This window comes from Saccopteryx bilineata, chromosome 10 (genome assembly GCF_036850765.1).
Source record: "Saccopteryx bilineata isolate mSacBil1 chromosome 10, mSacBil1_pri_phased_curated, whole genome shotgun sequence".
NCBI classification, from domain to species: Eukaryota; Metazoa; Chordata; class Mammalia; order Chiroptera; family Emballonuridae; genus Saccopteryx; species Saccopteryx bilineata.
This window is the reverse complement of record NC_089499.1, coordinates 45,876,715-45,891,653: the sequence shown is the minus strand read 5'-3', so window position 1 is coordinate 45,891,653 and position 14,939 is coordinate 45,876,715. Positions and strand designations below refer to the sequence as shown.

Genomic DNA, 14,939 nt, shown 5'->3' with positions numbered 1-14,939 from the left:
GCAGAAGCTGACAGTGATGTCATCATCTTGTGATGTTGTTGAGTGACCTTGTTCACTGATCTGGTTCCACTCATTACTCTTGTACCCTAAAGTTGAACTAAGAAAAACATTGCCAAGAACCAAGGAGGGCAAGGGTTGAAGCTCTGCAAAGGGGAAACCCCTGGGGCTCCTCATCTGATTTCTAAACCCTTATCCTGACAAGCTTTTATCTGACTCAGTTCCTAGCAGTCCTCAGATCGGAAAAGTCAAAGAAAAACAGTGCAATAAGAGATCAATGAGATTATTATTTTTTTTTAAAGCTTAGTTTTATTTTATTTTATTTTTTTTTATTTTTTTTACAGAGACAGAGAGTGAGTCAGAGAGAGGGATAGACAGGGACAGACAGACAGGAACAGAGAGAGATGAGAAGCATCAATCATTAGTTTTTCATTGCGCGTTGCAACACTTTAGTTGTTCATTGATTGCTTTCACATATGTGCCCTGACCACGGGCCTTCAGCAGCCGCGCTCAAGCTGGTGAGCTCGGGGTCTCGAACCTGGGTCTTCCGCATCCCAGTCCGACGCTCTATCCACTGCGCCACCGCCTGGTCAGGCGAGATTATTATTTTTTTAACGTTGTAGTAGACTCGGCAAGGCAGAAGCTATGAACTCATATAGAACAACTTTGATCTTGTCATAAAGACAAATGAATATTTACAAGTGACCTTTCATACTATGGACCAACAACAGAGGCCGTTATGTGGAGCTGCTTGTTTAATTAAGGGAAACAAAGATAATGAGCTCCTCCTGTACAACAGGCCCTCAGCTAGATCCCTTAGGACAGGGGTCCCCAAACTTTTTACACAGGGGGCCAGTTCACTGTCCCTCAGACCGTTGGAGGGCCAGACTATAAAAAAAACTATGAAAAAATCCCTATGCACACTGCACAGATCTTATTTTAAAGTAAAAAACAAAACGGGAACAAATACAATATTTAAAATAAAGAACAAGTAAATTTAAATCAACAAACTGACCAGTATTTCAATGGGAACTATGCTCCTCTCACTGACCACCAATGAAAGAGGTGCCCCTTCTGGAAGTGTGGCGGGGGCCGGATAAATGGCCTCAGGGGGCCGCATGCGGCCTGCGGGGGCCGTAGTTTGGGGACCCCTACCTTAGGATGCCATTTAATCGTCAGCCCTTCTTCATGAGATGGGCACTGCCACTATTCTCAATTTACAGAGGAGGAAACAGGATCAGAGAGGCTCTTTAGTATTCAAAAGGTAAGCCCTGGTGCTGGGATATGAATGTGAGGCTTCTTGACTTCAAGTCTCTATTCTTTTTTTTTTTTCTTTTTCTTCTTTTTTAAAAAAAAAATTTTTTTTTTGTATTTTTCTTAAGTTGGAAACAGGGAGACAGTCAGACAGACTCCCGCATGAGCCCGACCAGGATCCACCTGGCATGCCCACCAGGGGGCGATGCTCTGCCCATCTGAGGTGTTGCTCCATTGCAACCAGAACCATTCTGGTGCCTGAGACAGAGGCCATGGAGCCATACTCAGCACCCAGGCCAACTTTGCTCCAATGGAGCCTTGGCTGCAGGAGGGGAAGAGAGAGACAGAGAGGAAGGAGAGGGGGAGGAGTGGAGAAGCAGATGGGCACCTCTCTTGTGTGTCCTGGCCGGGAATCGAACCCGGAACTCCTGCACGCCAGGCCAACACTCTACCACTGAGCCAACCAGCCAGGGCCCAAGTCTCTATTCTTTACGTAGCAAATAAAACCATTGGCTTTTACATATTATAACCATGAGTTTTTGAAAAACTCTAAATTTAGACTTTTTTCATCAGTAACAGAATGATCCCAGGCTTTTCCTCCCCAACACACTATGTTTAAGCTGAAAGGACATTGTACACTGATGTCATGAGCAAGTAAAGGGATCTGCTCAATGGGATGGTGGAATCTGGCCTCAAACCCTGAAAAAGCTCTATCCAACCACCAGTCAACTACGTGCACAGGACAGAGTGCTGACCAAAGCCATCATGTGGCCTTGTTGACAATCTCATTTTAGTTCAACAGGATATGGGCATAATTAGAAGGGCATTTTATCTTACAACTTGCTCCCTGAGGCCCAAACAAAACATTATGTTTTCTTTCTTTCTTTCCTCTTGCCAGCAATAGATATTTTGGGGTTGGAGTTTCAAACTGTTTGGATTTAAGGAAATAAATGACACAGACTTTGCTGGCCAACATTAATATGATATATACTCCTCATAAAAATTAGGGAATATTTCAAAATGAATATGAAGCGATAAAAAAAGCATTTGATTTTTTTTTTATTAAACAGAACATCAGAAAAGCAAACGACAAGTGAAAGAAAGTTGTTTGATGACGCAAATGAGATGCAAAACCAACTTTTATTTCATTGGTAAAAATGCACTATACAAAAAGCTGAAAGTATCATACTAGATCCCTGATTCCCTAATTTTTGTGAGCAGTGTACATGTCGACTACAAACCAAGAAAAGTTTAAGTAGAAAAGCAAAGAGCACAGCACCACCTGGTGGTAACTATTAGGACAAACAAGTTTAGGTACACTTTTGAAAACGGATTAGCACAAGCTCCTTAGCGGTAAAGCACAGCCCTACACTTCAAGTGAAGAATTGAGTCCTAGAAAGGGTAAGAGAGCTGAGTCTTAAGTGTTTGTTTTCCAATTCTGTGCTCTTCCCCTGAGACCCAACTGAGGGGAGGAGAATAGCCATTATTCTATGAATATGAAGTACCAGCTTGTATGTGATCCAAATAGCAGCTGGTATATACAAGGAAAACCCCTTGTCCATTAGATTCCACATATAAGTGAGATCATATGGCATTTGTCTTTCTCTGACTGGCTCATTTCACTTAACATAAGACTTTCCAGGTCCATCATGTTGTCCCAAAAGGTAAGATTAAGATTTCCTCCTTCTTCTTTTTTTTTTTTTTTGACAGGCAGAGAGAGGGACAGATAGGGACCGACAGTAAGGGAGTGAGATGAGAAGCATCAACTCTTTGCTGCATCTTAGTTGTTCATGGATTGCTTTCTCATATGTGCCTTGGGAGGGGGGCTACAGCAGAGCAAGTGACCCCTTGTTCAAGCCAGCAACCTTGGGCTTCAAGCCAGAAACCTTGGGATTTCGAACCTGGGTCCTCTGCATCCTAGTCCAATGCTCTATCCACTGCACCACCGCCTGGTCAGGCTACTCTGTGACTTCTGAACCTAGTGTTCAAGATGTGCCGTAACAGTCCAGGCACTTCCTAGGCTCCCTTACACTTGACCTTATGGCAGTAATTTGCCCAGCTGATTGATACATGGCAGAGTGAGACTTGAAGCCAGGTTATCCATCTCCACATTTCCAAAATCTAAGTCAGTTTCCAATTCAAAGGCAACTAACTCTGGGGGTCATGCCAACATCTAGAGCCCAGGGCCCCACAGCCCAGTGAGTGGGATATGTGCCAAGAAAAAACAACTTCCTCTACCAACAATTTTCATCCGTTTTCATCTCATGGCACACATTACTTACTAAATATCTGCAGCACATCAAAAAATATTTTTTGCCGATCTGACAAAAAAAAGGTATAATTTTGGTTCATTCAAACCGGAGAGCTATTATTGTGTTGGCTATTGTTATTTTTTATTTGACAACCTAAGAGAAAAGAGGTCAGTGCCCCTGACTAGTCAGGTGCTGAGTGTTTTAAAAATCCTTGCGGGGGATCCGGGTTCGATTCCCAGCCAGGGCACATAGGAGAAGTGCCCATTTGCTTCTCCACCCGCCCCTCCTTCTTCTCTGTCTCTCTCTTCCCCTCCCGCAGCCAAGGCTCCATTGGAGCAAAGATGGCCCGGGCGCTGCGGATGGCTCCTTGGCCTCTGCCCCAGGCGCTAGAGTGGCTCTGGACGCCCTGGAGGGGCAGAGCATCGCCCCCTGGTGGGCAGAGCTTCGCCCCTGGTGGGCGTGCCGAGTGGATCCCGGTCGGGCGCATGCGGGAGTCTGTCTGACTGTCTCTCCCCGTTTCCAGCTTCAGAAAAATACAAAAAAAAAAAAAAAAATTCTTGCAGAACGCCTATTGAAAAATGCTAAACTAGATGATGGGAGTCATTTCACAATATATATTAGATTACCATAATGTGTACTTTAAATATCTTACAATTTTGTCAGTTATACCTCAATAAAGCTAAGTAAAAAGTACCATTTGCCCCTTCCATCCACAGTGTTGTTGCTGATTTTCTCATGGCTTAATTATTCTGTCATTGAGCATTTACTGAGGACAAACTCTTGGCCAGGCCCCATGACAGGGGTTGTGAATACTATACCTGCTTATAAGCAACAACTTGTCTGGTAGAGTTGTTACTCACATCATTCAAGTATCCTGCCCTCTGCAGAGCTCCAAGAACCCAACACCTACTCTCAGCCTAACACCCTCCTGTGCTGCAGGTCCCCCACCTAGACTCCTACCCCTGTTCTCAAAGGACTCCAGCTACCATCAGGCAAATCTACCTCCATCCACACTGATTCCCCCTCAGGGTGCTCCAGGGCCTCTTACTAGATTAGAGCAATGACCTTAAATCAGCGTCTCCACTATGAGATGTGTTCTAAGAAACTTCTTACTAATAATCAAATACCAAAGGGATTTATTTTTCCATAAATTAGAGTACAAGTTTGCCTTACATAATAGGCACTTTGCCTCCAGCTCCCACCCTTTATCCCCTCTGCTTCCCTTTGCAGAACTACGCCTCTCCAAACTCAGACCTTAGAGCTCAATGGAAATAATTTTGCTTATTTCCAAAATGGGCATGTGGCCTAGGCCTGGCCAATCAGAGTCCTATATTACATGGCCAAGACATGAACTGGCACATGAACCAATCGAAGATAATAAGACCACGGTAGTTGGCAAGCAGGTAGTTATGAAATCTGCTACCAGGTAGGGCTTGCCCAAGATGAAACCCACACAGGTCAGCAGAGCTAAGTGGCAGAAACAACAGTTGAGCCTCATGATCCTGCCAGGACTCCTGGAATTTTCAGTTACTTTCCTGGTCCAAAACAGGTGAGTACTGCTCACAGATAAGTACTCACATAACATTCCTCCCCTTCTAACTGCAGACTGAAAGCAGTGTGGGCAGTATAAGTATTATATGTAATAAAAGGTGTGCAAAACCAGTTTCTTCTTGTGCAGAAGGGCTTCATTTGGGAAGATCTTCAAAAAAGTATTTAAAATTTGAGAAAATTGTCTTGGGATGCTCAAATTACTTGGGTTTCAATTTGGGCACATTTGATCTCAATGATCAATGTGTGACCCTGGCCATTTGGCTCAGTGATAGTCGGTCCGGCATGTGGAAATCCCAGGTTCCATTCCTGGTCAGAGCACAGAGAAGCAACCATCTGCTTCTCCATCCCCTTTCTCTCTAGTTCTCTTCCCCTTCTGCAGCCATGGCTCAAATGGTTTGAGCAAAGTTGTTCCTGGGCACTGAGGATGGCTCCATGGCCCCGTCTCAGGTGCTAAAATAGCTCAGTTGCTGAGCAACAGAACAGTGGCCCAGATGGGCAGAGCATGGCCTGATAGGAGTCTTGCTGGGTGGATCCCAGTCAGGGTGCATACAGTCTGTCTCTGCCTCCCCGTATCTCAGTTAAAAAAAAAAAAAAGATCATGTGTGGTCCTACATTTTGTCTGTCTAGCCTTCTTTGTGAGGCAATGACGATTCATAACAGTATCTTTCAGGAAACCAAGACAGAGTTCCAGGTATGGTGTTTGCTTGAGAGGAAAAGGAAAGATGGTCAGGTGGCTCCTCTTTGTATTATGTGACACCATGTTGCAGAAACCACCAGACACCAGATCCAATGACCACAGGCTGTCCTGCTAGCCAGGGCTCAGAACTGTACAGCCTCCAAGTCCAAAGCCTGGTCCCAAAGACCCTCTTAACTGCTTAACTTCTGAAGACAGGACTCCTACAGACCTGCAGAGGAATCTGTAGGAGGGTAGAAAGAAAAAGGCAGGGGAAGGAGCAGGAAGTATCAGCTCGTAGTAGTTGCTTCCCATATGTGCCTTGACCAGGCAAGCCCGGGATGTGGAGGGTTGTGGCAGGATGCTGCTTGAGCTGGCCCTGTTGTGGACTGAGTCCCAGCTCCAACCCTCCAGGCCGGTTGCCTGCGCTCCAAAAAGGCTCCCAGAAATGCACTCTGCCTCCTCTCTATCTGGTAACACATGATGGTTTTCCTGCAGTTAATCATTTATTGCCTCTCCCTGTATCTTAGGAGCAAAGAGGTAAGTGGATATTTGTTTGTTACAGTTGAGGTTTATATGCACATGAAGGCAACTGCTAAACTTTAAAATTCATGGGTTTAAGAAATATATGTGCCCGGCCTGTGCTGGCGCAGTGGATAAAGCATTGATCTGGAACGCTGAGGTTGCCAAAACCCCGGGCTTGCCTGGTCAAGGCACATATGGGAAGCAACTACTATGAGCTGATGCTTCCTGCTCCTTCCCCTGCCTTTTTCTTTCTACCCTTTCTCTAAAATCAATATATAAAATCTTAAAATAAATAAATGTGTGTAAACAACAGTCCTCACAGCCAAAAGTTCTAGTGTAATCTATCAATTCTAGGAGAAAAAGGAGACAGATGACCAAGACTGGAGAACAAGTGTCCAAGCATGGCTATCAGAAGCCACCAACAATAAATTCAATGCTGGAGAGAACAGGAGGGTGTGGCAGAGCAAGAGGGCCAGCTGACAAGTAAGGCCATGCTGCGGAGGACATCAGGAGCCACAGTACTGCCCATAGCCAGGGTCCCCACAGCACACCTGCACCACTCACGCCGATAGGAGTCTGACAGATTCACATCCCACTGCCCTGCACTAGCTGCGTGGCAGAGCTTCAGTTTCTTCCAACACTTCTGTAGTAGAGTTGCTGTAAGGATTAAATAGGCATATGTATGCAAATTGCTTTTGCCTGGTGTACTTTGTTCAACAAATGATGGTAATTATTATTGTGTATCATCATCAAGGCAAGAGTCCTACTCAGAAAGGGTGATCCAAAGGACTGGCCACTTACGATCAAGAACCTCAAGTCTCACTGTCTCAATAGTGAACAGGTTGTTCTAAACAGGTCACCTTCTGGGGCTGCTAAAGCCTAAGGAAAAAGTATGGGGATAGCAGAAGTGAAGAAGGTTCTCTCCTATCTTCTCACGTTAAATAAATACCATCAGCTCACCCATACTTGTTTTTACCTTCTCCACTAACTTGCGGAGAAGGTACAATAAGTAATGAAAATGAAACCCCTCTACACGATGTCTACGGAAAGCATCTTTCTTACACATGGCTTAAAATATTGTGCATGTTGCCTGTCCTGTGGTAGTGTAATAGAGTCAACCTAGAATGCTGAGGTCGCCGGTTCGAATCCCTGGGCTTGCCTGATCAAGGCATGTGAGGGAGTTGATGCTTCCTGCTCTTCCCCCCTTCTCTATCCTTTCTAAAATAAATAAATTTAAAAATATATATTGTGCATGTTAGTGTATTGTGCCTGATAATGCATTGACACACATTCAACATATTTACAAACTATCCACATATCAAATTCTCTATATTTCAAAATGGTACAACCTATTTAATGATGTCTGGCTCTAAGCCCCATCTGTCTTAATCGTGACACATTATAACACACATACTTACCCCTTTATGTTTCAAGCATTAAGTGCTAACTGACTAAAAATAAAAATAAAAATTGCTTTGCTTTTAGCCACTTTTTGTGCCACTGAGATAGGTTGTTTCAACCCTCTCATCATTAATGGCCTATGATCCAAAAATGGAAAAATGGTTTGAGTTATAAAATATGTGTAGCATTGGAAATATGACCAACCTGAACCACACGGGTATGTAATCACTGAAGCTTAAATCAGGCAGACAGAAGTAAAGAAATCATGCTTCAATTATATTAAAAAAAAACTCTTGCCCTGGCCGGTTGGCTCAGCGGTAGAGCGTCGGCCTAGCGTGCGGAGGACCCGGGTTCGATTCCCGGCCAGGGCACACAGGAGAAGCGCCCATTTGCTTCTCCACCCCTCCGCCGCGCTTTCCTCTCTGTCTCTCTCTTCCCCTCCCGCAGCCAAGGCTCCATTGGAGCAACGATGGCCCGGGCGCTGGGGATGGCTCTGTGGCCTCTGCCTCAGGCGCTAGAGTGGCTCTGGTCGCAACATGGCGACACCCAGGATGGGCAGAGCATCGCCCCCTGGTGGGCAGAGCGTCGCCCCTGGTGGGCGTGCCGGGTGGATCCCGGTCGGGCGCATGCGGGAGTCTGTCTGACTGTCTCTCCCTGTTTCCAGCTTCCGAAAAGTTAAAAAAAAAAAAAAAAAAAAAAAAACTCTTGCAAGTCAGTAATTAAAAGATAAGTAATCCAGCCTGACCAGGCAGTGGCGCAGTGGATAGAGTGTCGGACCCAGGTTCGAGACCCGAAGTCGCCAGCTTTAGCGCGGGCTCATCTGGTTTGAGCAAGGCTCACCTCAAGCAAGGGGTTACTTGGTCTGCTGAGGGCCCACGGTCAAGGCACATATAAGAGAGCCATCAATGAACAACTAAGGTGTCGCAATGAAAAACTGATGATTGATGCTTATCTCTCTTCATTCCTGTCTGTCTGTTCCTGTCTCTCTCTCTGTCACTGTAAAAAGATAAGTAATCCAAAAAAAAAAAAAAAAGAAATCATGCTTCATCCTTCACTGCAATGTGAATGTTTACAATGACAGCACCTCCCCCAACCCACTCACCTTCTGATTTGGGTGTACTCTCTGTGCTCCTGTGGCAGGCAGCCTAAATATACATTATTCTAACAGCACTATAATTTCACTGTCCTTTAATTATTGGTTTAAACACCTGCTTCCCCAGAAGACTTGAGGGAAAGACGCATACTGACAGTATTCAACCTAATGTACTACATATATGTGTACAGCAGATTCAGTTAATGTGAGACGTGCTTATTTTAAATTCACAAGACAGGAGACTACATTAAAAAAATCAAAAGGAAATATCAAATTTAATTTAAATTTTAAAAATCAGAAATCATATGAAAAAAAAAAAGCAAATCAACTCCTAAAAAAAGAGGGCTGCATCTTGGTGGTCATATTTATTGCAAGGATTAAAGAAAAATAAAAGTGCCGTTTGGCTTAAGAATCTGTGAGTTATGTGCAAATCAACACATTTCAGGAGTGGAAGAATCCTTAGTTATTTCGTAATATCAAAATTTATGCAGATTTCTCTGTGGAATATCTTCTACATTTAAAGACATAATCATACAAAGTCTCCAAATCTCCATACAGGATAAATTCTTGGTTTCAGCCAACTCTCAATGGAGGGGCAACTAGCACAACACCATCTCCCCGGACAAAGAGCATTGGAATATTCCTTTTTGTTGACTGGAAGAGAAAAAAAAGAACAGAACATGTTTATATAAATATGTAGCACAACGAACTAATCTATTAGCAGTTTACTTTTCCTGAATATCAGTAACTAGGGGAGACTGGAGTTATCCATCAAAATCCATTCCCTGGCACACAGCTAAACTCTATTTCTCATGCTCCCTTGCAACCACATAAAGCCATGAGCCTGAGTTTTAACCAATGGGAAGCAAACAGGGCCCTGGCCCAGTAGTTTAGTAGGTTAAAGCATCATCCTGGAGTGCTGAGATTGCCAGTTCGAAACCCTGGGCCTGCCTGGTCAAAGCACATATGGGAGCTGATGCTTCCTCCTCCTCCCCTCCCCTCCTCTCTCAAAAGAATAAATAGTCTTTAAAAAAAAAAAAAGCATCGTCTTGACATGCCTAGGTTATGGGTTTGATCCCCAGTCAGCATATACAAGAATCAATGAATGAATGCATCAATGAGTAGAACTACAAATCGATGTTCCTCTCTCTAAAAATTAATAAAAAAAATAATTTAGCAATAAAAAAAAAAGTCAACAGAAGTGACTGACTCATAAACCTCCCATGCATTTCACTCTATGGTCATACTCCCACTCCTAGAGATCCCACAGGTTGGCAGAATCCTAAGAAAGAAGAAGTCTGAGCCTCTGACTGAACATTTGGAAGAAAGCTATTATTGTGCAGACCTAAAACCCCACCCAGGACAATTATGTGGGGAGAAATAAAATTCTATTGTGCTGAGCCATTGTATGTTACTACTGCACTCATACATATAAAATGAATACCTGGGTGTTAGCCTAGGTGTCAATCCTTAGGCAGTAATGAAACAGATACAGAATGTTGGAAATCCTCTTACACCTTGACAAACACATGGTAAACTGCCTGCAATGACTTAGAAAGTAGCTCAAAGGCCTCCCAAAACTATAGGTTCTGGGGGAAGAGACTGGAAAAGTCAAATGTTGGTAGATAGTGCTGTTAACCTGATGCACTCAGCAAGGAATATGAGAGAGAGATGAATTCAGGAAAAAACTACCTGGTTTTCAAGTGAAGATTATAAGACATAGGATTCAAAGGTTTAGAAAAGCCAACTGTTTTTAGACCCCAAACTGTAAACATAAGCAGGAAAAAAAGCTTTGAGGAACAAAGCCCAGTAAATGTCTGTTACACAAACTAGACCCAAAGCAAAGATCAGATTAAGAGTACTGCCTTCCCACCACAACTCAATCTAGTAAATGGCCTCCAAGGTAGTGGAACACGAATTTGAGAGAAATAAATACAGGTGAGGAAGTAAATAAAGAAAGGTATCAACAAGCTATGTCTTGGAAAAAACACTGACTAGGGATACTGGCCACAGAATTGATTGGAAGGGCCTGACCAGGCGGTGGTGCAGTGGATAGAACGGAGGACCGAGGTTCGAGACCTCGAGGTTGCCAGCTTGAGCGTGGGTTCATCTCGTTTGAGCAAAGCTCACCAGCTTGGACCCAAGGTCGCTAGCTTGAGCAAGGGGTTACTCAGTCTGCTATAGCCCCCCAGTCAAGGCACATATGAGAAAGCAATCAATGAACAACTAAGGTGTCGCAATGAAAAACTAATGATTGATGCTTCAAATCTCTCTCCGTTCCTGTCTGTCTGTCCCTATCTATCCCTCTCTCTGTCTCTGTAAAAGAAAAAAAACTGATTGGAAGGAACCAGATCAGAAATATATGAAGTCCTATTTTTAAAAAATATTTGTTTGTTTATTTACTTAGAGAGAAGGGGAGCAAAGAGAAAAATATTGACTTGTTGTTCTACTTATTTATGCATCCATTGGTTGATGTTTATATGTGTCCTGACTGGGGAGTGAACCCACAACCTTGGCATATGGAGATGACGCTCTAACCAACTAAGCTACCTGGCCAGGGCTGAAGTCTTAACTTTTTTTTTTTTAAGATTTTATTTATTCATTTTAGAGAGAAGAGACAGAGAGAGAGAGAGAGAGAGAGAGAGAGAAGAGGGGGAGGAGCAGAAAGCATCAACTCCCATATGTGCCTTGACCAGGCAAGCCCAGGGTTTTGAACCGGCAACCTCAGCATTCCAGGTCAACACTTTACCCATTGCGCCACCACAGATCAGGCTGAAGTCTTAACTTTTAAAGAAGTTGCAGAGCCAAAGAAACCATAGCCTAGCTACAATAAAGCCTTTGACTATTTGAATCGTCCAGCAAAAGCAAGAAGTTGGCTATGAAAACTCTGCATCTCCCATTTAGGGTTGCCTGATTTAGCAAATAAAAAAACCGGTCACCTAATTAATTTGAATCCTAGATAAACAAAAAAATGTTTTAGTATTATACATGTTCAAACATTGCATGAAACATACTGGACCTAACCAAGGGATTTCTTCTACTTCTGGGACAGGGAACAGACATGCCTTCCCAGGGGATTCTCAAAGCTAAGGACCAGTAACAGCTGTATGTTCCCATTCTTTCCTTTATTGAAAGGGAGTTTTTGTGGTGGATATCCTGTCCCTGCTCTGCTTCAGTGGACGTGAGAGGGGCAATAGCAATTAATTCATCCTTTATAGCTTATAGCAATCTGTACAAGTGACATGTAATCTGAGAGAATACTGCAAATCAGTGGAGATCCCAGACTCTGAGCTGATGTCTTCCTTGCCTCTTTTAGGGTAGAGGTAAGTGTGTTCTGTGTGTGAGAAGTAAGGTTGTGCAATACCCACCCTTACTGGTCTTTATAGCAACTAGACAATCATATTCACAAAACTCAATACAGCTACACTAATACCAGTGTACACAGCTTCACAGAAGGAAAACACAGTATGCCAGCCAGGTAGCATACTCAGTGGGAGCTGTTACAATATTCCAAGGACTCTTCTCTAGCTACCTAAACGATAACTTAATTACCAGGTGGGTGCAGGAGCCACCCTGTATTAACTGCCTAAAGCTCCATATAAAAAGCAGTATCTCTTATCACAGTCCTACAAATGTAGCTTCACATTCACAAAGGAGGGACATGTGCCATTACAAGTATCACCTCACAACTCAGGGAAGCCCAAAGCTAGAGGCCAATACAAGCTCATAGAGTTCTCCTACTTCACATACAGTTTACTAACCAGGGACATACTTCCTATAAGTAGTATTTCCTAGGAAAACAGCTGACATTCCACTTTTATCAGGTTTCTAGGGTAAGAGAACTGGAAAGGTAATCCATGATCATTTTTCCATGGAAATAATTTTTTTAAATCCTTTGCTCGAGAAGACAAGATGGCAATGGAGTAGGCAGACGTACCAACTTCCACCTCCCAGAACCAAAGTGGATTACAAACTAATTTTAAGAACCATCATCTGGAAAAACCAACTTTGGACTAAACTAAGAGGACTCTTCAACCAAGGAACACTGAAGAAGCCACACTGAGACTGGTAGGAAAAGCAGAAATGCAGAGAGGGCTGCCCAGCTCCCTGGAGCAAAGGGCAGCTGGGAGAAAATTCACATGGGGGGGAAGTGAGTTTAGCGGAGAGGGGAGGGTCCTGAGCCCCAGGAACAAAGCCCCAGCCTGCAGCCCAGAGCCTAGAAGAGGCGTAGGCATAGTATTTAGCTAGAAACAAGACAGGATACTGTTTGTGAGAAAGACTCATTTCTCAGACCCAGGATTCTTCTAAAAGGGACCGTGCAGAAAACCTCTCTCACAACCACTCACCCAGGGCTCCAGGGGACAGGGAGAGAGGAGAGGACCGGAGTAGCAGGAAGAGAGTATAATCTAGGAGGCACAGGGAGAAACATTTTGAGAGACAGGCACCCTAACCCCTGGGACGAGTCACTCCCAAATCTAAAGTGAATATTTCCCCTGGAGACAGCAATACCAGCAAAGGGAAGCAGGACACCAGCCAAACAAGCTCTCCCGTGGTACTCAGAGCAGAGTCCCTTAGAAGGAGGGAGCTTTTGGGACTACAGTAGTGAGTGTTAGGGTCTGAGCTGCAGCGCCCGCACCCACACGGCTGAGGGCTCGCCGGAGGGCCGGTGGCAGCCAGATGCAGAAGCGCGGTTATGTCGGCAAGGGCGGAAGCTGGCTGGCCACAACTGAGACCCAGGTATGAGCTCAGTCTTGCCCGGCTGGGGAGGAGGGGACGTGCAAAAGTGGTCAAGCCCAGCTGCGGGCCGCCTGCAATCCAGCCTGCGGCGGAAGGGCAGGAGCCCCGGAAGGGGTGGAGACCCGGCCGTGAGCAAGGGCGCAGGAGCACAGCCTTGCCCCATCCATGGAATGGAGGCTTATGGCCTTACTTGGGAGCCAAAAGCCCAGAACAGGTGGAGTCCCACTACTGAGTGGGGACACGCAGTCCCACCTGGCCTGTGGAGCCAAGGCTTGCAGCCCTCTCACAAGCAGGCTCCTCCTGCAAGGACGGGGTGAAAGCCCAGAATCAGGCGGAGACCCGCAGCGGAGCAAAGGTGCTCACCCCTGCCCTCAGGGCCGAGCATAATGCCACCCGCGGGGGCGGGGCGAAGGCCACGGCCACCCAGGCTTGTACATCCAAGCACGTGATCACAGCCACTCCCGTGAAGGAGAGGTGGAAACCATAGCAAAAGCCCCAGTGGGCAGGCACCAGCAATGCCCGTACCCAAATGCCCTACACAGCAACAGCAGAGGGGGTGGCGAGCCTGCAGACAGACCATACCTAGGGAATACAGAGGCCACACCCAGTGGACTCCAGTGGCCAAAACCTTCTTTTACACAGACAAAATGAGAAGGCAGAGAAATGCAACACAAATGAATCAAGAGAAATCCCCAGAAAAGGACCTGAATGAGTCAGATATAACCAAATTACCAGATGCAGAGTTTAAAATAACGACTGTTAGGATGCTCAAAGATATTAGAACAACAATATATGGTCATTACAAAAACCTAAATAAAGAGATAGCAAATATAAAAAAGGACATTGAAATAATAAAAAAGAATCAGTCAGAAATGACAAATACAATATCAGAAATGAAGAACACAATGGAAGGAATTAAAAGCAGGATGGATGAAGTTGAGAATCGAATCGGCAAGTTAGAGGACAAGATAAATGAAGGCATGGAAGCAGAGCAGAAAAAAGAAAAGAGATTCAAAAAGTCTGAGGAAACTCTAAGAGAGCTCTGTGACAACATGAAGAGAAATAACATCGGCATCATAGGGGTTCCTGAAGAAGAAAAGAAAGAACAAGGGATAAAGACTTGGTTCAAACATATCATAGCTGAAAACTTCCCTCAATTAAGGCAGGAAAATGTCTCACAAGTTCAAGAAGCACAGAGAACTCCATTAAAGAGAAACCCAAAGAAATCTACACCAAGACACATCATAATTAAAATACCAAAGCTAAGTGATAAAGAAAATATTAAAAGCTACTAGAGAAAAATAGACTATCACCTACAAAGGAGCCCCCTTAAGGATGACTTCTGACTTCTCAACAGAAACACTTGAGGCTAGAAGGGAATGGCAAGGAATATTCAAAGTAATGCAGAACAAGAGCCTACAACCAAGACTACTTTATCCAGCAAGGCTATCGTTTA

The 14,939-nt window shown here is 44.4% G+C and overlaps 1 protein-coding gene across 1 annotated transcript in view; it reads right to left on the bottom strand.

Moving 5' to 3' along the window:
* Window positions 1–8,993: 8,993 nt before the first annotated feature.
* LSM3 (LSM3 homolog, U6 small nuclear RNA and mRNA degradation associated) overlaps window positions 8,994–14,939 on the bottom strand; it is a 31,814-nt gene continuing 25,868 nt past the window's right edge. Inside the window, exon 4 of the mRNA XM_066244316.1 lies at window positions 8,994–9,400. Coding sequence (XP_066100413.1) covers window positions 9,320–9,400 — 81 coding nt within the window. The 3' untranslated portion in view covers window positions 8,994–9,319. The remainder of the gene's footprint in view (window positions 9,401–14,939) is intronic.